General features: G+C 36.7%; 1 protein-coding gene across 1 annotated transcript in view; it reads left to right on the forward strand.

Moving 5' to 3' along the window:
* Nucleotides 1-23,307, forward strand: part of LOC131150783 (DNA polymerase delta catalytic subunit) — a 136,719-nt gene that overhangs the window by 93,792 nt on the left and 19,620 nt on the right. Inside the window, exons 16-27 of the mRNA XM_058101742.1 lie at nucleotides 11,545-11,640; nucleotides 11,763-11,828; nucleotides 11,954-12,010; nucleotides 12,151-12,238; nucleotides 12,382-12,461; nucleotides 20,244-20,357; nucleotides 21,061-21,175; nucleotides 21,250-21,422; nucleotides 21,556-21,627; nucleotides 22,211-22,285; nucleotides 22,382-22,471; nucleotides 22,563-22,723. Of these exons, the coding sequence (XP_057957725.1) occupies nucleotides 11,545-11,640; nucleotides 11,763-11,828; nucleotides 11,954-12,010; nucleotides 12,151-12,238; nucleotides 12,382-12,461; nucleotides 20,244-20,357; nucleotides 21,061-21,175; nucleotides 21,250-21,422; nucleotides 21,556-21,627; nucleotides 22,211-22,285; nucleotides 22,382-22,471; nucleotides 22,563-22,723 (1,187 nt within the window). The remainder of the gene's footprint in view (nucleotides 1-11,544; nucleotides 11,641-11,762; nucleotides 11,829-11,953; nucleotides 12,011-12,150; nucleotides 12,239-12,381; nucleotides 12,462-20,243; nucleotides 20,358-21,060; nucleotides 21,176-21,249; nucleotides 21,423-21,555; nucleotides 21,628-22,210; nucleotides 22,286-22,381; nucleotides 22,472-22,562; nucleotides 22,724-23,307) is intronic.

Below are 23,307 nucleotides of genomic sequence, written 5' to 3' on the forward strand. Positions count from 1 at the left end.
TTCAATGATTTTCCATTATTTGATTCCATCTTTTGGGCAGTTCCAATCATATTCTTCAAACATGCCTAATTGCTGCTAGTTCCATGTGAGAGTGTTGAAGTATTGAGTGATCGTGAGATCTCCTTGGCGTAGATCGTGAAGAATACTTTCAACAGCGAACAATTCGGATGATTATCAAAGCTAGAATACATTTCTTTGGCTGCGTCCCATATGTCCTTTGCGATCAAATACAATAGGAAATTCTCTCCTATTTCGTTTGCCATTGAGTAGATAAGCTAGGACATCACCATGTTGTTCTTTGACTTCCATGTTCTGTACTTCGGATCTTCTTTGCTTGGTGGGGCTGCTACTTCGGTGAGGTATTCGTCTCTTCTCTTTCTGCTTATGGACATCATTACTGATTGTGACCACTAAAGATAATTCTGTCCATTGATTTTGTGCCCTATAATGGGTAGAAGATTGCCATCTGATCCTCCATTGCTTCTTGTGGCTGAGGTTTCAGGATGGGAGGTGACTTCAAAGAAGGATTGACTTTGCCGAGCCATTGTCATCTCGTATTTTGTCATCTGTCTATGGTTTAGAGGTGGCTCTGATACCATGTTGATTTTAGAGAAGAAAATAATTCTCTTATTTTTTTAATGATAAATGTACAGCCTATATATAATGGAAGGAAGAAAAGTTCCTTTCACTATATTTGGTAACAAGATATTAATTTCCACAAATTAGGAAACTAGCCAAATATAGGAAACAAACTAATAGAGATATCAGGAATTTTCCAGAATCTCTTTATTCCTAAATTAACACAGTCAACTAATAATAAAATTAGAATTGCTGCAGCGGTATCCCTGAAAATTAGGGATTGGGTATTTCCACAGTAATTAATGAAATTACTAGGAACATCCAAAATGAGATCCCGTGGTGCATGGTGTTTGCAGATGATAGTAAGAGCATAGTGAAATCTAAGCTAAAACTTTGGAGAGTCACATTAGAGTCTAAAGGGTTTAGGATAAGTAGGAATAAGACAGAATACATGAAATGTAATTTCAATAATGTAAGGAGTAGCGACAGAGAGAAGATTAAACTAGATAATCAATAGATAAATAGCACTAATAGATTTAGATATCTTGGATCTATTATGCAAGGTGAAGGGGAAATTGATGGTGAAGTACATAGAATCAAGACAGGTTGGGTAAATGGGTAAAATGGAGAGTGTGTTAGGTGTGTTGTGTGATCATAGAATACCCTTAAATTTAAAAGAAAAAATTTATAAGACGGCTATAAGACCAGTTATGCTTTATGGTTTAGAATGTTGGGCAACTAAGGAACAACATGTACAAAAAATGAAAGTGGTTGAGAAATGATAAAATAAGAAATGAACATATATGTAATAATTTAGGCGTAACACAGGTTGAAAACAAGATAAGGGAGGGGCAACTTAGAAGGTTTGGGCCTTTGAAACATAGGCCTAGTAGAGCACTTGTGAGGAGTGAGTTATGGTTTCTAGCATGAAAATGGGTAGGGGTAGGCCTAAAATAACTAGGTACTGAGGAAGGATTTAATGGCCCTTAATCTAATAAAGTAAAATGCTCTAGATCAAGTGAATTGGCGGAAAAGGATTCATGCAACTAACCCCATCTAGTGAGACTTAAGGTTTGTTTTTGTTGTTGTTGTGCGCAATGAAGTGATTCTCTCTTCCTTTTGGGTTTCTTTACCTCATCGGTTTTTCTAGAATCCAAAATTGGGGATCAGTGATGGTTTTCATCGAGCTATGGTTCTACTAGGCTGCTCCTATATCCTATTTTTAGGGTGAGTTAATATGTTATGTATAGGTTTGCTATCCTAGATGGATTTGGGCGAGGGATTTTAATATGGTGAGATTTCCTGAGGAGAAGAAAGAGGAGGTAGGATCACGGTGAGTAAGGATTTAAGTTTAGGGATCTTTGTTTGGGTAATGCTTTAAAGGAGAAAGAAAGGGGAGAGATTTGTTGCTAGCCGCTTAGATAGGTTTTTACTTTGTAATGAGTGGGAAGACGAGAGTGTGTGTGTGTGTGTGTGTAGACTAGTGTGGGATCATTTCCATATTTTGTTAGTCTAGAAAAATCAAGTGGGATCTCTTTCTGTTTAGGTTTGAAAATATGTGGTTTGGTCATAGGTCTTTCCAATATGTGGCTAAAAGTACTTAGGATGTTGAGAAGGGTTGGTTTTAGGTTTATGAAAAAATCTCATGTGCCTTGAAGATGTATTAAAAATGTTGAATATTGAGGTTTTTAAAGCTATTGGGGTTACAAATAACATTCTTCAAGAGCTTGATTTGTTGGATAGGGAGGAAGAAAAAGGGATCCTTGTGGAGTGTGATAAAGTCTAAGAGGGTATTGTTAAAAACAAAGTTTGAGGTGGTGATCTTTAAGGAAATGAGGAGTTAGGGAGAGAGAAATTTGCATGGTTAGGGAGGGTGATTTAATTCTAATTCATCTACAGGTTTGATAACATGATTAGGGAGTTGGTTTCCCCCCCCCCCCCCCCCGGGCGGGGGGTGGGGGGGTGTACTTCTGATCCTTGCTTGATAGCTGTCAATATTACATGCTTTTTGCTTATTTATTTGAGCAAGATTTGTGTAAGCCTATGTTTGAGGGGATAGAATGGAGTCCTATTTCTAGAAATCAAACGGTTTGGTTGGAAAGGCTTTTGGAGGAGAGTGAGGTGAAGGTGATTTTTTTGGGATGGATAAGGTTAAGGAATTGGGTTCGGATGGGTTGACTTTGGCATTCTTTTAGGATTATGGTGGTTTTTTTTGGGGGGGTGGGGTGGGGGATTTAATGAGTTCTATTATAGTGGGATATTGGGTAAAAGTTTAACCCCAACTTTCATTATTGTGGTGCATAAGAAGATTAGGTCTATCAAAGTTGCAATTTTTTTACCTATTAGCCTAGTTACTCATGTGCATAAGATTATTACTAAGGTTCTGGTAGATAAGTTGAGTTCTATGATAGATGATACTATTTTTAAAGCTCATAGTGCTTTTGTAGGAGGTAGACAGATTGTTGATGCTATTTTAGTAGCTAATGAGGTAGTTGGGGATCTTTGGAGAAGGAAAAAAATGGGGGATTCTATTTAATGTGGATTTTGAGATGGCTTGTGATAAAGTCAGTTATGAATTTTCTAGATAAAGTCTTCATGAGGATGAGGTGTGGTTGGAGGTGGTAGGGATGGATGAGGGAGTTTTTGTCAAATGCCTATTTTTTTAATCATTTTAAATGGGGAGTCTAAGTCTAGGTTTAGGGCTTCAAGAGGTGTTTGGCAAGGGGATCCACTTCTCCTTCTCATTTTGTCCTTGTGGTGGATATCTTGAGTAGATTGGTTATCATGGCTATAGATAGAGGGTTTGTGAGAAGGATTAGCGTGGGGAGTGAGGAGGTTGTGGTGTCCCACCTTTAGTTTGCAGATAACACTGTTTTTTTCCATAGAAAGATCATAATGAATCTTCTCTAAATGTGCTCACTATTTTACAATTGTTTGAGAGATCATTTTGTCAAAAATAAATTTGGGGAAGAGTGGTTTAGCTTGTCTTTACTTGAGTGACTCTAGATCCTCTGTGTTGTGTTCATTAGTTGAGTGTGCTATTTTGATTGGCTTTTGACTTGTCTAGGAGCGCTTTTGGGTGGTAACCATAGATCACTTGGGTTTTGGGGATTTTGTAGTGGAGAACGTGTTCAAGAGGTTAGATGGTTGGAAGGGTGCTTTATTCTCTCTATGTGGGTTTTAGGGTCTTGGGAAGTTGGTGTCTAAAAATATTGCTCTAATGGGTAAGTGGCTATGGTGTTTTCCCTTAAAGAAAATTCCCATTGGCACAAAGTTACTAGCAGTATATTTGGCTTGTATGGTAATAAGTGGGATGCTAATATGGGACTAAGGCATTGTTTTGACAGCCTTGGAAGTGTATTTTGCAGATTTATCCCCTTTATCTCTTGCACAAATTTATTTTGGGAAATGAAAATAGCATTTGGTTTTGGGAAGATTTTTGGGTGGGTGATGCTGCATTTTGCACTTCATTTCCTTTGTTGTATCAGCTGTCCTCGTTGCATAGTAGTTTTATTTCTTCCTTTTGTATTTTTTTGAGGGAGGAGATGCCTTGGGACTTCCATTTTAGTAGATTCCATAGTGTTGGAGCGTTCTTCTTTGTTGTGTTCGTTGGAAGATAGTTGTCCTTCCTCAAGGAGCGAACTATCAGTCTTGGGTTCTTGACAGTTTGGGGGAGTGCTCTTGCAAGTCTATTTTTGGATTCTTACTACAGGAAAATCTGTCTTTCTTGTATCAATTTACTATTTGGAAGGCCAAAGTTTTCTCTAAGATTAGGGCTTTTATTTGGTTAGTTGTTCTTAATGGAGTTAATGCTAACAATCTTTTGTAGAGTAAGAGGTCTTTAAAATCCTTATCTCTAGATGTATGAACTGCTTTGAAAGTTCATGTTGAGGTTTTGATTAAAATGAATGACCTCACTTGAAGATAGGTCTCTCCCATCTATTTGTAATACAAATTTAATACATTCTAATGACAATAATACCCTTACTAATTAACAAATTGGCAAGCTTAATAATAATAATACTAAAAGAAATAAATAACCTCTAACACTCCCCCTCAAGATGGAGCATAAATGTAATATGCTCCTATCTTGTTACAAATAAATTTAACACTAGCACCTCCCAATGATTTGGTAAACAAATCAACAAGCTTCATATCATACTTCACATAAGCGGTAGTAATGAGCTTATGCACAAGTTTCTCTTGAAGAAAGTGACAATCAACTTCAATGTGCTTCGTCCACTCATGAAAGATCGACTTGGAGACAATATGAAGAGCAGCTTGATTGTCACATCAACTTCATAGGTTGAGAATGCAAAGAACCCAATTCTTCGAATATGTTCTTCAACAAGACAAGTTCACAAGTAGTATAAGCCATAACTCTATATTTTGATCTAGCACTTGACTTGGCCACCACAGTTTGTTTCTTACTCTTTCAAGAAACCAAATTACCATTGACTAAGATACGATACCCTGTTGTAGATCTCCGGTCAGAAGGCGACCTAGCTGAATTTGCATCTGTATATCCATGGATATAAGTGTGACCCTGATCATGATATGAAAGACCTCTCCCTGGTGCACCTTTGAGATATCTCTCAAGATGCGGATTATTGCGTCCCATTGACTTGTCCTCAAAGAATCTAGAAATTGACTCTAACACTTGTTGCAAGAGATATATATGGCCCAGTGACTGAGATAATTCAACTTTCTAGCAAGTCTTTAGTATTGTCCAAGATTAGGTACCAAATCACCCATATCCAACAGTAACTTGCTGTTAGGATCCATAGGTGTGTCAACTGATTTAGTTCCCAACAATCCAGTTTCATCTTACAGGTCAAGAACATTCTTCCTCTGTGACAAAATAGTTCCCAAACGAGATCTAGATTTTCTATGCCCAAGAAGTATATAACATACTTCCTCTGTGACAAAATAGTTCCCATACGAGATCTAGATATTCTATACCCAAGAAGTATATGACATACTTCCTCTATGACAAAATAGTTCCCATACGAGATCTAGATACTTCTATACCCAAGAAATATTTCAACGGTCCCAAATCTTTGGTTTGAAACTTAGTCTGTAGAAAAAATTTTAGACTTTGAATGCCTTTGTCATCATCACCTATAATAACAATATCATCCACATAAACAATAAGAAGGATCCTACTCGATGAAGTATGACGATAAAACAAGGAATGATCCACTACACACCGTCGAAGACCAAACTCAAGTACCAGAACGCTGAAATGACCAAACCGTGCTCTAGGAGACTGTTTTAAAACATATAAAGCCTTATTGAGCCGACACACTAAGCCTAACTCCCCTTGAGCAACAAACCCAAGTGTTTGCTCCATATAAATCTCCTCCTCAAGGTCATCATTGAAGAAAGCATTCTTCACATCTAACTGATGTAGAGGCCAATGACAAGTAGTAACCAAGGAGATGAATAGACGTACTGATGTAAGTTTGGCAACTGGAGAAAAGTATCAAAAGAATCCAAGCCATACACCTGAGTATATCCCTTAGCAACAAGATGGGCCTTTAGACGAGCCACAAACCATCAGGGTTGACTCTCATAGTGTAAACCTGGCAACAACCAACCACAATCTTGTTAGGATGAAGTGCTACCAAGTCCCAAGTGTCATTGTCATGTATAGCATTTATCTCTCAACCATAGCATTCCTCCACCCAGAGTGGGCTAAGGCTTTCGAAAAAGATTTAGGAAGGGTAGTAGATGATGGAGTAGTAACAAAACTATCATAAGAGGGTGATAAGAAGTCATAACAAACATAGTTGGAAATGGGATGTTGTGTACATGTGTGTTTACATTCTCGAATAGCAATGGGAGAATCAACATCATGGGGAATATGATCATCAAACGAGGAAACCAAAGGTGTTGTGGTACTTAGTAGAAGCTAGAGGGGACTCTCTTCCTTGGAGTCGCCGTCGTGAATACAATTGCAAATTGGGATGATCAAGACAATGAGAAGGACTCAAACTACATGGAGACTTAGATGGTTGGTTGGGCAATGATAGTAAAGTAGAATATGGAAGATTAAACAAAGGAAGAGACTCATTTAGCTTAGAAGCACTCAGGAACTAGGTGTAGTAGGGTGTGGACTCAAAGAAGGTAACATTGGCAGAAACAAAGAAGTGTTGCAACACAGGACTATAACAATGATATCCCTTTTGAGTATATGAGTAGCCTAGAAAGACACATTTTATAGCACAAGGATCCAACTTACTCACCCCAGGAGTTAGTTGATGAACAAAGGACACGCACCCAAATATACAAGGAGGGAGAGAGAATTAAGGTGAATTAGGAAGGAGAATGGAGTAGGGAAATTTACCACTAAGAACAGGAGATGGCATCCTGTTGATCATATAGCAAGCAGTAAGTACAACATCACTCCAAAACACTTTAGGTACATGCATTTGATAAAGTAAGGTTTGAGTACTTTCAAGGATATGTCTTTTTTTTCCTCTCTACGACCCCATTTTGTTGAGGAGTGTGGGTACAGGATGATTGATGGACAATACCAAACTGAGTCATATAAGTAGTATAGTGTGCACTGAAATACTCCTTAGCATTATCACTTCGAAGTATTTGAACTGGCAAACCAATTTGAGTCTTTATTTCAAAACAAAAAGCACAAAATACATGCAATAACTCGGAACGATCTTTTATTAAATATAATCAAGTCATTCTTGAATAATCATCCATGAAGGTTACAAAGTACCGAAAACCCCACTTGGACACAACTCTACTAGGACCCCAAACATCAGAATGAATTGACATAAAAGGGCTTACAACTTTTTTATTGACTCGGGAAGTGAAAGGGATATGATGGTGCTTTCCCAATTGACAAGACTCACATTCAAGACTTGATAGTGAACTGAAACTAGGAACAAGACATTTTAACTTTTCCAGTGAAGGATGACCAAAACGATAATGAATTTGGAAAGGTGTGGCAGCAGTAGTGCAGGTGGTAGAAGGAGGTAGCGGCTCAAAGTGATAGAGTCTGCCAACTTCACGCCCTCCACCAATTGCCTTCCTCGTCTTCAAATCCTCAATAACCACAGAATCAAGAAGAATGTCTCCGAACAATTCATGGATTTAGTAATCTTGCTAACCGATATAAGATTGAAAGAAAATTTGGAAATATACAAAACCGACGGAAGAGAAATAGATGAAGTGGGATTTATAGTCCCAATTCCCTCAACTGTAGTGGTGGATCCATCAGCAAGACTAACACAAGGTAAATTTGCAGGATATTGAGGAGTAGAGTCCATGATTAGTGGCAGTAGAGTCTATGACCCAAGGACTAGGATGAGAAGTATTCGATGATAGGCATACTATGGGATTACCTATTTCGGCGAGAGATGTGATATTGCTGAACTTGGAAATACTCTTCCTCTGACATGGATATAGTACGTTGCCCCCCACTCGGCACCAAAGGTGAGGAGTTGCTGGTGGCTGCATTGGCTGCCCCCAAAGGTGTGAAGTCAATGGTGGTTGCATTGGCAACACGTGAAAGTCTACCGTGGAGATCCCAACACTGCTCAATAGTATGATTACTCCGTCCACAATGAGTGCACTTGCGAGGACTACCTCTACCTTGTCTGTCTCTACCACCACGACTACTCGAACCACCTCGATAACTTTTGCGGTTGTTTGGCAGATAACTATAGTCACCTTGCGTAACAAAGGCTATCCTCTTAGAGCCAAATGCAAGGGTGAGAGGATGCGTGCTAAAGGAAGCACGAAGGGCACGAGAATAAACCTTGGCAAATGATGAGAGCTCGACACTACTAATATCTGGGATCGGATTACCTTAAGCTTGGCTCTCAACCCCACTAGAACCCTAAGGACTCTAATTTGCTTGCTCTGCTTCTGCATCTCACGAACGTCAGTAGTTATAGGTTGCACAACGTTAAGCTCCTCATGAATACGCTTCATCTCTTCAAAATAATCTGCAATGCTCCTATCTTCTTATTGTAATTGAAAATACTCTTGGGATAAATCATACGTAGTTGTAATGTTACTAGAGTATAGAAGCTTAACATAATCCCAAATCTCCTTTCATATATCTAGATGCATACACATCAGTGCAATCTGTGGCTCCATTGAATTCCATAAGAGGGAAACAATCGAGGCATCTTCTTGAACCCACAATTCTTTTCTCTTCCCATCAGAAGGATCAAATTGGAGCAAGTGCTCCAATTTTCTTAATCTTGCTAAATAAACCCGAACGACTTTAGACCATTGAACATAGTTTTTGCCATCCAACTTTTGAGTCATTATCTGCGGCAGCAATCTAGGAGACAGATTTTTGGGAATCATAGACTCCATCCCAACACTCAAAAACTTGCGGCCACACCAATGTCAAACAAGAAGAATAGTCAAAACTAATCAGACAATCACAAACTATGTGAAGCATTGACACAACTACGGACAAGGTGAATGACCCACTGACTGATATAGCACCGCCACTGCCTCACAATTGGACATACGAACACTGCCACTGCTTCAAGAAACTCACAAAGAAGCCCTCACAAACCCCAAACATTAATTAACGATGTTCCGCTAGTGCATGGTAAAAAAAGGTTGGATTTTTTAGCAATAAACATTCCCAATAGCTACATAATATTGTCTAGAGAAGGAATCAAAACGTGGCAGAGGAAAAAGAAAAAAAAAAAAAAAGGTGGCCAAAAACTCACTGACGCGCTGGTGCATGGGGTTGGCATTGCCGGAAATGGGTTTGCACGTTGCAGTGCGTGGGGCCTTTTCTGATGATGGGGTTTTGTGGGGTTAGGCTTCAAAGGGTTCTGTGTTTGGGTTTATGGTTGGTTTGTGAAATGATGAGGGGTGGAGGTGGATCTAAGAAGGACAGCGACTTTCCTGCGACGGCTTTAGGTTGCATCACACTCTGATACCATGTTGAGATTTTGATTAAAATGAATTACCTCACTTGAAGATAGGTCTCTCCCTCGATTTATTATACAAATTAAATACATTCTAATGACAATAATACCCTTACTAACTAATTAACATACTAACACACTTAATAATAATAATACTAAAAGACATAAATAACCTCTAACACTCCCCCTCAAGTTAGAGCATAAATGTCATAGTTCAGAATCCACCTCTCCTCGGTTCCTGCATTGTTCTTTCTCTTGGATGATATGGAATAAACTATTTGGAATTTTTTGGGTTTGTCTAGACTCGGTGGAGGATTTATTTGGTTCATTTAATGTTTTGGAAGGGGTTAAGATGGCTCAGGTTTGTGGAGATGTGGCTGTTTTCTGTCTTGTGGGGCATTTGGTTGGAGAAGAAGGCCTGTATGTTCTCAGGGAAGAGGATGTCTTGATCTAATAACTGGGATAGGATTCAGTATTTTGCATCATTGTGGGCTTTGCAGCTGGATGTTCTAAAGAGTTACCTTTTCCATTTTTCAGTGTGATTGCAAGGTAGCACTATTTTGATGTTTTTGCTGTTTTTACTTTTTGCTTTTCTTCTCTTATGAGGATTTCTTATGCTCCTTATTGTTTTTTCTTGTCTCTTAATAAAATTGTTGTTTCTATTTAAAAAAAAAAAGATTGACTTCACACGCATGGGTGAGTGGGTTTTTGTATTGAGGAAGTTTAGGATTTTTCATAGATAGGATCAGACAATAAGGGAAAAAAGAAGCAGATGAAAAATCTTCAATACCCCTTAAGTCCCACTAGCCTAAAGTTCTTCTTTAGCTACATGAATCCTTTTCCGGAAATTTACACATTCTTGAGCAATTTCCGCCAACAATTTGTTTGAGAGCTGTAAAATCCTTTTCAGCATTGTAGGAGGAATATTGGAGGAAAGATTATACTTGATCTCAAGAAATTAATAGCACTAGTTTTCATTACCTTGGATCTATTATGCAAGTTGAATGAGAAATTGATGAAGATGTAATGCATAGAATTAAAGCTGGTTGGATAAAATGGAGAAGTGTTTGGGTTGTGTTGTGTGATCTTAGGATTCCTTTAAAAAAGTAAAATTTTATAAGGCTGCTATATATGCTATATGGATCAAAATGTTTGAAACTAAGAAACAATGTATCCAAAATGTAGATGTTGTTGAAATGAGAATGCTAAGGTGGATGAGTGGAATAATGATGGAAGATAAATTAAGGAATGAACATATTCGTGGTAAGTTAGGTATAGCACCAGTAGAAGATACGACAAGGGAGGGGCGGCTGAGATGGTTTTGGCACCAGCAACATAGGCAAAATAATGCACCTCTAAGGATAAGTGAGCTAGTCATTGTTATTGGCAGTAGAAGGGGTAGGGTAGGCCTAAAATATTTTGGAATGAGATAGTGAATTAGGATTTAACAGCCCTCAAATCGTCAGAGGAAATTGCCCAAAATTGTGTAAATTAATGGAAAAAGATTCATGTAGCCAATCCCACATAGTGGGACCAAGGGCTTGGTTTGTTGTTGTTGCTCCTGCTACTTCTGCTGCTGAGGCTGTTGTATGGATTGGGTAAAGAGTTGGCCAGGAGTAAACAGTGTAGTGATGAGATTTTTCTGACCCCTTTAGTGTGGAGGAGGTTTGTTGAAGAATATTGAAACTCAACAGCTGATGGGTAAGATGGGTTTGTGGTCTGATCCTGGAGGAATCAAAATAAGGCAAAGAAAGGCCAGCGTGACTGAGCAAATTTTCAGTGTTCTGTTAAGTACGATGGAATTGCAGTCTTTTGTTAGCTACGATGGAAATGGTTTAAAGAGGGGTTGTTACATTTAGACTGTGTTAGACCTTTTTCTTTCTCTTTGTATAGTTTCCCCCTTTTTTCTGTTTTTGCTTTTGAGGATTTCTTGTCTTTTCCTAGGTTGTATTTGCTCTCCTTTACTTCTTAATATATTTTCTTTTATTTATTGTGTGTGCACATGTGTGTATACATATATATTTTAATGACCTTTGTGAAGGTTACACCTGAAGATGTTCGCAAGCTCAACCTCCCTTCAGAATGTGTCAACAAGACTCCATCTGGTGAAACATTTGTCAAAGCAACTTTACAGAAGGTTAAATACCGTTGGATGTGATTTTATATGCTATTTATTTGTCAAGTGAGTGAATTTTTTGTATGTTCTTTGCTTTTAATGGAAAGCCATGGTTACAACATGGGTATTATGATTTACTCCAGGGTATACTTCCAGAAATTCTTGAAGAACTGTTGACTGCTCGTAAAAGAGCAAAGGCAGATCTGAAGGTATTTATCTTTAATTTTGATTTGGTCATATTTTGGCCCTTTATTTATATTTTGACTTTTTTTTTTCTGTAATGCAGCATAATTTGTTACTTAGTCTTTTGTGCTTGAATGTTCGTTAATTTTAGGAAGCAAAAGATCCCCTTGTCAAGGCTGTGTTAGATGGTCGCCAACTGGCTTTGAAGGTAAAGTTTGTCTTCGTTTTTGTTTTCTTAATGATATTTTCTGTTAAGTTGTTTTTGCTTACATTGGTACAGGAATCATTACTAATTGTTTTCCTATCCTCTCTCCTAGATTTTTATGCTTGATGGTTCTGCCTTTTCAGATAAGTGCAAATTCAGTATATGGTTTTACGGGAGCTACCGTTGCCCAGTTGCCTTGTCTAGAAATATCTTCCAGTGTTACAAGCTATGGTATTGAATCTTATGTTGATGCTTCTTTATAAATGATGATATATTTACTTTTAAGTGATCTTCCTCTGCATGAGCTACAACAATATATCATGTGTTTCTTCTGAGTTTTCACATGATCTTATGCACTTCTCCTTGGTGCATAGGTCGGCAAATGATTGAACACACAAAGAAACTTGTGGAAGAGAAGTTTACTACAATTGGGGGCTATGAATACAATGCTGAGGTACATTTTATCTGAGAATTTCCATTGATGGGGTTACATCGTTTGTAATAGGAGGTTGTTATGCCATGACACCAATATGGCTTCATGAAATCTGGGACACGTTCGTGGATGTTTCGTATATTGATACAATACTTGCATAATTTTCATTTTCTGTTTTTGACATGTTAGACCTAGACATGCTCTATGTGTTCCAATGTGATCCACACTTTGTATATGAGGTTTGCAGAATTTTTCTTGAGGTTTTTAATTCTTTGAAACTGTTAGGTGGCTATTATCATAACTATTTGTTTCATACACTAGTTTACCACTATTAGTTAGTGTACCGTACATGACTGGATCTTGAGGCTAACATACTTTGATGGATGAATAAATTGGTGTACAGTTAGAGATAGAGCAGAGAAAAGAGAAGAAAAGAAGAAGAAAGCAAGAGAAAAAGAGGTGGCAGTTTTGTGGAGCCTTATGTACAGATCTAACTACCCCTCGTGCTAGGGGACTATAAATATCACCAACGTCATCTTGATACAACCATTAGACAAGGCAGTTCAAATAAAGGCTTTTTGGAACCATCACTTAACTGATGCACATATCTCCCAAAAGGAGTCCTTGCGACCACCTTCAACAGAGCATCCCTCACCAAATGACAGTCAGCTTCAATGTGTCATGTATTCATGAAATACTGGATTGCTAGGTATACAAGTGGCAACTTGATTATCACAAAGCATATCTATTAGCTTCGTAACCAAAAACCCGATTTCAGACATAAGAGAGTTCAACTGCATATGCTCACGAATAGTATGAGTCACAGCTCGGTATTTTGGTTGAGCACTAGATCTTGCTATAGTAATTTGTTTTTTGCTATGCTAGGTAACAAGATTAACTCCTAAAAATGTACAATGTCTAGTAGTAAACCTTCAATCATCAACAGAGTCAGTCCAATTTGCATTAAAGTATCCATCTCATAGTTTTTTATCACATTTATATATCAAACATTTGTCAAGTGAGCTTTGAGATGTTACAAAATCTTACAAACAGCATCCAAACTTGTTTGTTTTGGATTTTCCATAAACTGACTAACCTCACCACTACAAAAGATAATGTTAGGTCTAGTAACAGTCAAGTAGATCAACTTGCCAACCAAGTGCCTATATCGACGTTTGTCTTTTTCAACATTTAGCTCCCAACAAGAAGTCTCACTTACCAAGTCGAAGGTATATTTTCGCTAAGATAGACTCAACCCCTTTCTACATTGTGCAATCTCAATACCAAGAGAGTAAATCAAAGTACCCAAGTCCTTGATTTGAAATGTAGCTTGAAGCCACCGCTTAACATTTACAATACCGCTTTGGTCACTGTATGATGATACCATAACATAAACTGCGAGAAGTACCACACTTGTCTCCTTTTGTGGATAAAGACTGAATAATCAGCATAGCACTAGATAAAGCCAAATGTGGAGACCACCAAATTAAATTTGTCAAACTAGGCTCAGGGAGACTGCATAAGACCATAAATGACCTTATGCAATCTACATACTTTCCATCCTCCCCTGAGTGACAATGCAGCATACAGGAAGGTTGCTCCATGTATATCTCTTCTTGCGAATATCCATACAAAAAGGCATTCTTCACATCCAACTGTTATAAGGGCCAATAAAAATTAACAACCAATGAGATAAACACAAAAATAATTTAGTCAAGCAACGTGAGAAAAGGTCCCAATATAATCAATACCATATGTTTTGGTGTGCCCATTGGCAAGCAATCAAGCCTTAAGCCATTTAATAGAGTCACTAGGAAGATATATTTGATGGTGTAGACCCAATGACACCTAACCAACTCCTTACCAGGAAGAATATCCACCAACTCCCATGTCCCCTGAGTGGTCAAGGCATCTATTTCTGCATCCATTGCATGTTTACACCCAAGGGTTAGCAAGTGGTTGAACATGTGAGGAATCGATAGAAATAGAGGAAATAAAGAAGGCAAAAGAATACATAGGAATAAGAAGGTGAAGAACTGAAACGTAATATGTGATAAGATATTAAAGACGTTTGAGTGCATGTTTGAGTTTTTTTCTGAAGAGCAATGGGCAAATCCAAGTCACAATGGGATGGATTTCTAGAACTAGAAGTCAAAACGGTGATGGGTAGAAGACGAAGTTTTACAGTGATAGTGATGTCTATGCTTGCTTTCCCTCGTTCATAAACCCTCAATTGTTTCTTTAAGTATGTGGGTGATGGGTTTAGAAGAGTAGACTTTCGGAGAGGCATAATGGGAGGAACAGAAGGATTAGCACATGAGGATGAGGGGGAATTAGTAGTCATTGATGGATGCAAAATAGATTCATCCAATAGGAACCTGCACTAGAGAAATAAGGCACCCTTAAAAAGGTAACACTTGCAGTAACATATTTCTTTTGAGTGGGGATCATAACATCTATATTCTTTATGAGTTCTCGAGTACCCAACAGAGACACATTCAATAGCACAAATAGAGAATTTGTCCTGACCATTATGTGGAACATGAACAAAACATGTGCACCCTAATATGTGAGGCACGACAAAGAACTTGGATGCTTTTGGGTACACAATGGTGAAGGGAAGTTGCCCCCTTAGAACACTAGAGGGCATCCTATTGAGTAGAAAACATGTTGTAAGAAGAGCATATGTCCAAAAGGTGAGACTGTGCCATGTCAAGTAAATGTCTATTTTTTATCTACGCTTCTCCATTTTGCTGAGGTTATGTATACATGATGTTTGATGAATAGTCCCTTCGGCCAAGAAAAAGAGATTGAAGCTCATTTTGAACAAATTCAAGTGCATTATCAAATTGAAAATTTTGAATGGCAATGCCAAGCTGAGTTTTTAATTATTGGTAGAAGATTATTATATACATTAAAAAATTCATACCTATCTTTTAACAAAAAGATCCAAGTCATACACCAAATATTGATGTACAATCAAAAATTCATGTCTATCTTTTAAAAAAAAAAAAAATCCAAGTCATATGCGAAAGGTCATCCACAAAGGACACAAAACATTGATGTACAGTAAAATTCTTGACTTCACATGGACCCCAAATATTTGAATGAATAAGATAAAGCAATGATTTAGCACGAAACTCAATTCTAGATGAAAAAGTATGTCCTAATATGCTTTCCCAATTGTCATGCAATACACTCAAAATGATAAACAGACTTGAATGTAATTTTTGAAGGGATAAATGATCAAAACAAGCATGCCACTGTTCATGAGAAACACCATGAGCAGTTTTTGAGGAAGTTGTATGAACTAGATGTATCACCACCGCCCTTGAAATAGTACTTGCCATCTTTCTTAAGCCGTCCATGAATCCTCTTCTTCTTTTGGAGGTCTTAAATAATGCAATGAGAAGGAAGGTCACAGAACAGTTATGAGGTTTAGTTAATTGACTTACTGATAATAAGTTCAAGGATAATTTAGGCGCGTATAACTTTGAGGAAAGAGGCAGAAGGAATTGGTGCAACTCAACCATTATCAAGAGTGATCTTAAAGTGTAGAGTGGAGGTACCAAAATCAATAACTCAGTGAAGAGGATGAAGATGCAAGAGTGTACCAAAATCAATAACCAGAGTGAAGAGGATGAAGATGAAGATGCAATAATGGGCTGCAGTAGCATTAGATGTAGAAGAATGAGCATGTAGTTGTTGAACCATGTGGAGAAGATTTCTATACTCCTCTTAGAACATGATAAATGAAGTACTCAAGTCCCTAGTGGAGTGGATAGGTGCAATTGAACTTTTGATTGTAGAATCACTCAATAAGAGACTTGTTGGCCCAAGTTGGTTTTCCATGGAGATCCCAACAATGATCAACAATATGGTTTTCCTTGCCAAATGTGTGCAAATGTGAAAATTGCCATGATGAGCTCCTTTGCCATGTCTTCTTTCCAAACCCTATCCTCATCCTCCAACATTCCCCTTACCATGTTTGGAGGTGGTGCTAAACATTGATGAACTATCTATCACAAGAAAAGGCTTGAGGAGAAGGTTGAGGGCCATCTTTGGTGATTTGTTGGATTCGAACATATTTTTCATTCATAGATGATATGGATTCACCAGCAAGAATCTGATCACGGATGGGTTGAAACTCTAAAACTCAACTTAGGTAGAAATTTGGCAGCCAAAAACTGTCCGTTGCCTTTTAATCATCTCATTGTCAAAATTAGCATAGAGGTTGAGTTCCTCCTACATACCCTTCAAAATGCTATATTACTCACTAATGAATCTACCTACCTACTTGGTCATATTTGAAAAACTTCTCGTATAGGTCTAAAACATGATTTTGATTTTTATCTTGAGAAAAGCTTTCATGAAGATCAACCCATACGTGCCTTGGCTGTTCTATAAAACATCATGTTCGTTGCAATTTGTGGTTCCATGCTATTCCCCAATAACACAAGCAATATGGTATTCTCTATCATCCAACCTTACCTTGGAGTCTAGAGGCAGAGGAGAAATCAACAAATTTTTGAACTTCCTTTTGGTGTTAATATACATGTATTGCCTACAGCCTACCACAAGACATGGTTAAAGGATTCAACTGATTAACTGCAATTTGTACAGTAATAGTATGAGCCAAAGCTCTCTCTTTAGAGGTCTTGAAAGCACTGTGTATGCACACACCAATATCAGGAATGAATAACACAGCAATGACCAGCACTTCAGAACTTTGAGAGGCAGCTCTTATCACAAAACTGATGTCACAGTCCTACAAGGAGTTAGTTGACTACAAGGCAGAAGGCAGATCACAACGAGCACCAGAGGTGCTTAATAAACAGCGTGGCAGCACAGCAGCTGCATGCATTATTATTGCTCACTGCAACTAGAGTGAGTGCAAGCAAGAACAGGAAATAGTCATTGGGCACCAATCGAAACCATGAGCTAATAATACAGGATTGCAAGCAAGCAAGCAGACAATCACGGAAGTGCAGAATTAAAACAGCATCATCATGCCTACACCAGGTAGAACGGCAGAACAATGTAAACATAGTTGAAACAGACATAACTGCATCACTTCAGTAAACCACCATAAACACACAACATCCTACCAAGGATGTTGCACACCCAAATCAAAATGAAGAGGGGTCCATAAATGACTCTCAAACCAACTAGAATCAGATTAGAGAACTAATTAGGGGAAGAGAAGGAAATAAATGAAAAACAGTTTGTCTAAAAAAATGGCTCTGGTAAATCAAATTTAGAGGAGATTAATGTTTTGATACCATGTTTTAAAGTTAGAGATAGAGCAGAGAAAAAGAGAAGAAGAGAAAAACAAGATAAAAAGAGACGACAGTTTCTTGGAGCCTTACATATCCCTCATATATTAATAATAAAAAAATTTAAGGACAAAAGTAACCTCATTCACATAACCTAATTACTGAAGTCTGAAATAATGTATTCCCTTCTAAAATAAACATTAGTGGAATATTATTTCTCTAAGTCACCAGAATTGACTTGAAATCTTGGAGTAATTGATATTCAAATTATTGATCTTCTATTTTTTTAATATTGGTGTTATTTTATGATAAAATGCTTATGGTTTAATTGTTTTCTAAAAAAAAAAAAATCTATTTGTTGTTTTATTTGAATTAATTATTTCTCATTTGTCCATTAAATAGACTTGTAGTTGTTGGGGCCGATGTGATCTTTCAACCATGCTTCTGTGATTGCCTCACGAAATCGAAGTCTGGTTGATCAAATTTATTTGGCATTATTATTATTATTATTATTATTATTATTATTATTATTATTATTATTATTATTATTTATTTATTTATTTATTATTATTATTATTTTGGAAAAAGAAATTAACCTCCCCTATGGCTTGACCAAAAAAAGTGTGGGTTACAAACCAGCAAACATTTTATTTTCAAGACACTTATCTGAGAAGATTAATGGAAAATTTAGCAGAAGGAAGAGAGACTTGCATATGATTTTTTTATTGACTTAGAGAAAACTTAGGATAGAGTACCTAGGAAAATTTTATGGTGGGTTCTAGAAAAAAAGGGCATATGCAGTAGGTATGCTGATGTCATTAAGGATATGTATGATAGAGTAATGACTAGCGTTAGGGCTATAGGTGGAGAGTTTAGGATATTTCCAATCACGTGTGCATCAAGGATTGTGTTGAATCTTTGTCCTTTTACATTAGTGATGGATAAACTTACTAGTCATATCCAAAATGATGTTCCATGGTGTATGTTGTTTGTAGAAAATATCATAATTGTCAAATCAATATTTGAATCGTGAATCGAAATTCCAAAATCAATATGAATGACATACATATATTTATATACGAACAAGTAGAATAGTACAATATATTAAGATTTTGACAGTAAAAAAAATCATATTTCATGTGTAAGCTTTCCAAATTAAGAGCAAGGGAATGAGTCAAGAAATATTAATAAAAAAAATGAACTTTATGCTGTTTAAGGGAAGGAATCAAGAAAAAACAGTAAATAAAAAAATAATTAACATTAAAAAATGATAATAACTTACCAAACTACTAAAAAAACTAACTTTTAAATCTTAACAACACAGTGAAACATGAGGACCATCTTAGCTGATGAGTGTTCTTCCCCTTCTCAATTGTAGAACATTATACTCCTCCAAGGGTGAAGAATGGTTTTGTGAAGGCAACATAAGACCTAAAGTTCTATTTTCTCCTCTTTTTGTTTGGCACCAAACTGACGTAGACAAGGAATAGACGGTAGTCTTGTAAAACTAAAACGAATTTAAAAAAGGGTTTTAAAATAGTCGGGTTTGTTAGGATATGATATGCCTAGAATCGTGTGAATGTATAGATTTAGATAGATTCGCTCGTAAGATTCAAATTGATTTGTTGTGGAATTGATATGAATAGTATGAAACAAATCGCGAGTCGTAAATTTCTAACGAGTATGGATGATATTATCTTGAATGATGAAACTAGGGATGGAGTAGAATCTAAGTTAGAATTATGGGGGGAAGCTTTAGAATCTAAAGCTATTAGCATAAATAGAAATAAGATAGAATATATGAAATGTAAATTAGTGGAAAAGGACTCAAGGAGCTGACCCCATGTAGTGGGACTTAAGGCTTGGTTTGTTGTTGTTATACCCCTTGTAGCCAATAAAGTTGCAGAAAAAGAAAAAATTGCTTTTTTTTGCCCTTGGCACACATGAAGTGGCATGGATATTGTTCAAATACTCCAAACAAATTTGTAGCCCCCCCCCCCCCCTCTCTCGGTGAGGCTTCCCCGTACACAAGCACAAAAAAGTGTAAACTCTATCATTGGAAATGAATTTTTAGCCACTGTTATGACATTTCATTTGTAGGATAAAAGCTAAAACGGTAAACTAGTCAATTTCTTGAAATTTTATTTGGCTACTTGACTGTAAGTAGATGGAGGGGATACAAGTATCCTAGAAATCAAATCTCCAAAGAGGTCTATGGGATTTCTGAAACCTCGAGGAAGGTCCATGTGCTTTTGCCAAATCTCATGAGAAATCCATGTCTTGTTTTATTTTTTTTCACAACATTTGCTATCCTTTGAAAATATATGAGCAAAGAAGCTTATAATAAGAAGTCCTCAATTGAATTTATTTTTAGTTTCCTTTTTTTTTGGGTATATTTTTAACTGTCTTGTACACATGAACTTTTGCTCCATTGATTATCTGTACCTTTTCTTCATACATAAGCAGCTTAAAAGGTTGATATGATTGGAACATAATTCTATTAGAAATGATGCGTCTGGGATGTCAGGTTGTTTATGGGGATACAGATTCAGTCATGGTTCAATTTGGTGTGCCTACTGTAGCAGTAGCAATGGTGTTGGGGAGAGAAGCAGCTGAATTTATAAGTGGGACTTTCATAAAGGTATTTTTAGCAATTGCCCCCGGAGGATTACTCATCTGTTTGTTTATTTATTCTTGAATTAGCCCTGAATTTATTTTGTTGTATACTTCACTTCTTGGTTCCCTTTTTATTTTTATGTGAAGTATTTATTGAAATACTTTTGTGCAACTGTTTCCAAAATTTAACAGTCTCATGTACATTGTGCACAACCATAAGGACAATATCTTGCATTTTGCAACTTTGTACCCTTGAAATTTTTTTAGATGTTTTAGTGACCACTTGATGCTTAAAAAAGTACAGCCGTTGAAGTACTTAACTAGTTTGTCTGAGGGACCAATTATTTTTTACTTTTATTTTTGACTTTTTTCTTCTCCTACTTAGAAGTCTAGGGAATTAAGTGAACTCAAAAATTGAACTGTCATTAGTTTGCATCAGGAATTTAATGTAGATTGGACTTGAACTTCTTCAGCTTCCAAGTTGTATCATTTTGGAACTTCAAAGTAGGTAGCTTATCAATTTAATCCATGAAAGTCACTTACTGCTCTTGAGTTGCCCTTTTTTTTTTTTAAGGATTCATATAGCAAACCCCACTTAGTGGGACTAAGGCTTGGTTTTGTTGTTTGTTGTTTGTTGTTGTTATGTTAAAACTGTGTTAGAACTCATTTATCTCTTCTGTTGTCTTGTGACCAATTTTGTGACTTAATCAATATTTTTTTTTGTGAAGCCTATTAAACTTGAGTTTGAGAAGGTTTATTATCCATATCTATTGATTAGCAAGAAGAGATATGCTGGTCTGTTTTGGACAAACCCGGACAAGTTTGACAAAATGGATACTAAAGGTATGGATTGGAGCTTTTCTAATATTTAAGATTTAATTTTTATTAACCTTCTCATTTAAGCATTCATCTGACAGGCATTGAAACAGTTCGAAGGGACAATTGTCTGTTAGTTAAAAATCTGGTGAATGAATGCCTTCATAAAATCCTGATTGACCAAGACATTCCTGGTGCTGTTCAGTATGTCAAGAATACAATTTCAGATCTTCTCATGAACCGCATGGATTTGTCATTATTGGTTATTACTAAGGTGAAAAAAATCTTGGATGAATAGCCCTGTATCTGTTATTTCCATGAATAACAAGTATGAAACTGCTTTTATTCATTTCATTTAAATGTTAGCATGAATGGTTGTACCTTGACTAACACCTCCATTATAATAGGGTCTGACAAAAACAGGGGATGATTATGAGGTGAAGGCAGCTCATGTTGAACTTGCTGAACGCATGCGCAAGGTTGCTATCACTTAATTTACTTCATTATTTTTTAAGTGATTGCACCTCTCATTTGCAGATTTTATGTAGTCGTATATATGTATGCTTGTGTGTTTGTCTACCATGCCTGTGGTACTTTGTAGTATTTGAAAATTAAAAATTAGTCTCCAAAAACAAAACAAAGTACATCTTTGCACCTTAATAAATCAATGGTTAACTGGTTATATTTCTATCAACATTTGTATCAGGGAATAATTTGAATAAAACTTGTAGAACTGCATTACTTGAATGTATATCCATACATTGTCATTCACATGGTTTCTTGAAACTGTTAAAAGGAAATTTCTGCTTCAGAAAGTTTAGATGGCCTAATAGTAAGTGTGGGAATTACTTATTAACACCAAATGCCTCTTCTCCTGCTTCCTTTTTGCATTACCACAAAATAGAACAGCAAGTTTATTTGAAAGCATGCATTTATTGTGTAATGAATGCACAATCAGTGCAGGGTCTTTAAAACTTTGATTTTTTTATGTTGCCTTTGATGCTCTATTTATTTATGACAGTTCCAGATATTAATATTATCCTGCCAATGTTTGATTAACAGCGTGACGCTGCCACGGCTCCAAATGTGGGGGATCGGGTACCTTATGTCATCATTAAAGCTGCAAAGGGTGCCAAGGTAATATGTTCAGGATTGTAATATGTTGGGGATTGTATTCTTTTGGGAGTATTTAATATGCTGGTCTACAAATGAAATTGATTATTTAATCTACAGGCCTATGAAAAGTCAGAAGATCCCATCTATGTGCTGGAAAATAACATACCTATAGACCCTCAATATTATCTTGAAAATCAAATTAGCAAGGTTGGCATGGCATATGATCCTTCACATTTGCTTGATGATTTTTCTTTTAAATCATTTTAGTTGGCTATTAACGGTAGCATTCTTGTTTCAGCCACTTTTGAGAATTTTTGAGCCTATTTTGAAGAACGCAAGCAAAGAACTTCTCCATGGAAGCCACACGAGATCAATTTCCATATCCACTCCTTCAAATAGTGGCATAATGAAATTTGCTACAAAACAACTTGGTTGCATTGGCTGCAAAGCTCGAATCAGGTATATGTTCAATTGTATGTATTTTTGTTCTTTTCTTCTGTGTGAAGACTAAATTGCTGAACAATTTCATTTGTTTTCATTCTTTTCTTCTATGTGGAAGCTAATTTCTGTGCTGATATTTTTTTGAGATATTTCTCTTTTTTCAACAACAACAATAAGCCTCAAGTCCCACTAGGTGGGTTCGGTACATGAATCCTTTTCCACCAATTCACTCAATCAAGAACATTTTCCTTAATTGGATTAAGGGCCATTAAATCCTTACTCACTACCTCATCCAAGTTATTTTAGGCCTACTCCTACCTCTTTTCATGCTAGAAGCAATAACTAACTTCTCTTCACAGGTGCTCTACTAGGTTTGCATTTCAAATGCCCAAACCATCTAAGCCACCTCTCCTTTATCTTGTCTTCAACTGGTGTTATGCCTAAATTATTGCATATATGCTTGTTTCTTACTTTATCTTTATTCGCATTTCAGTAATTTTTACTTTTTGTACATGTTGTTTCTTAGTTGCCCAACATTCTAAATCATAAAGTATAGTCAGCCTTATAGTTGTCTTATAAAACTTTCCTTTTAATTTTAAGGG

Source organism: Malania oleifera, chromosome 1, assembly GCF_029873635.1.
Source record: "Malania oleifera isolate guangnan ecotype guangnan chromosome 1, ASM2987363v1, whole genome shotgun sequence".
Lineage (NCBI taxonomy): Eukaryota > Viridiplantae > Streptophyta > Magnoliopsida > Santalales > Ximeniaceae > Malania > Malania oleifera.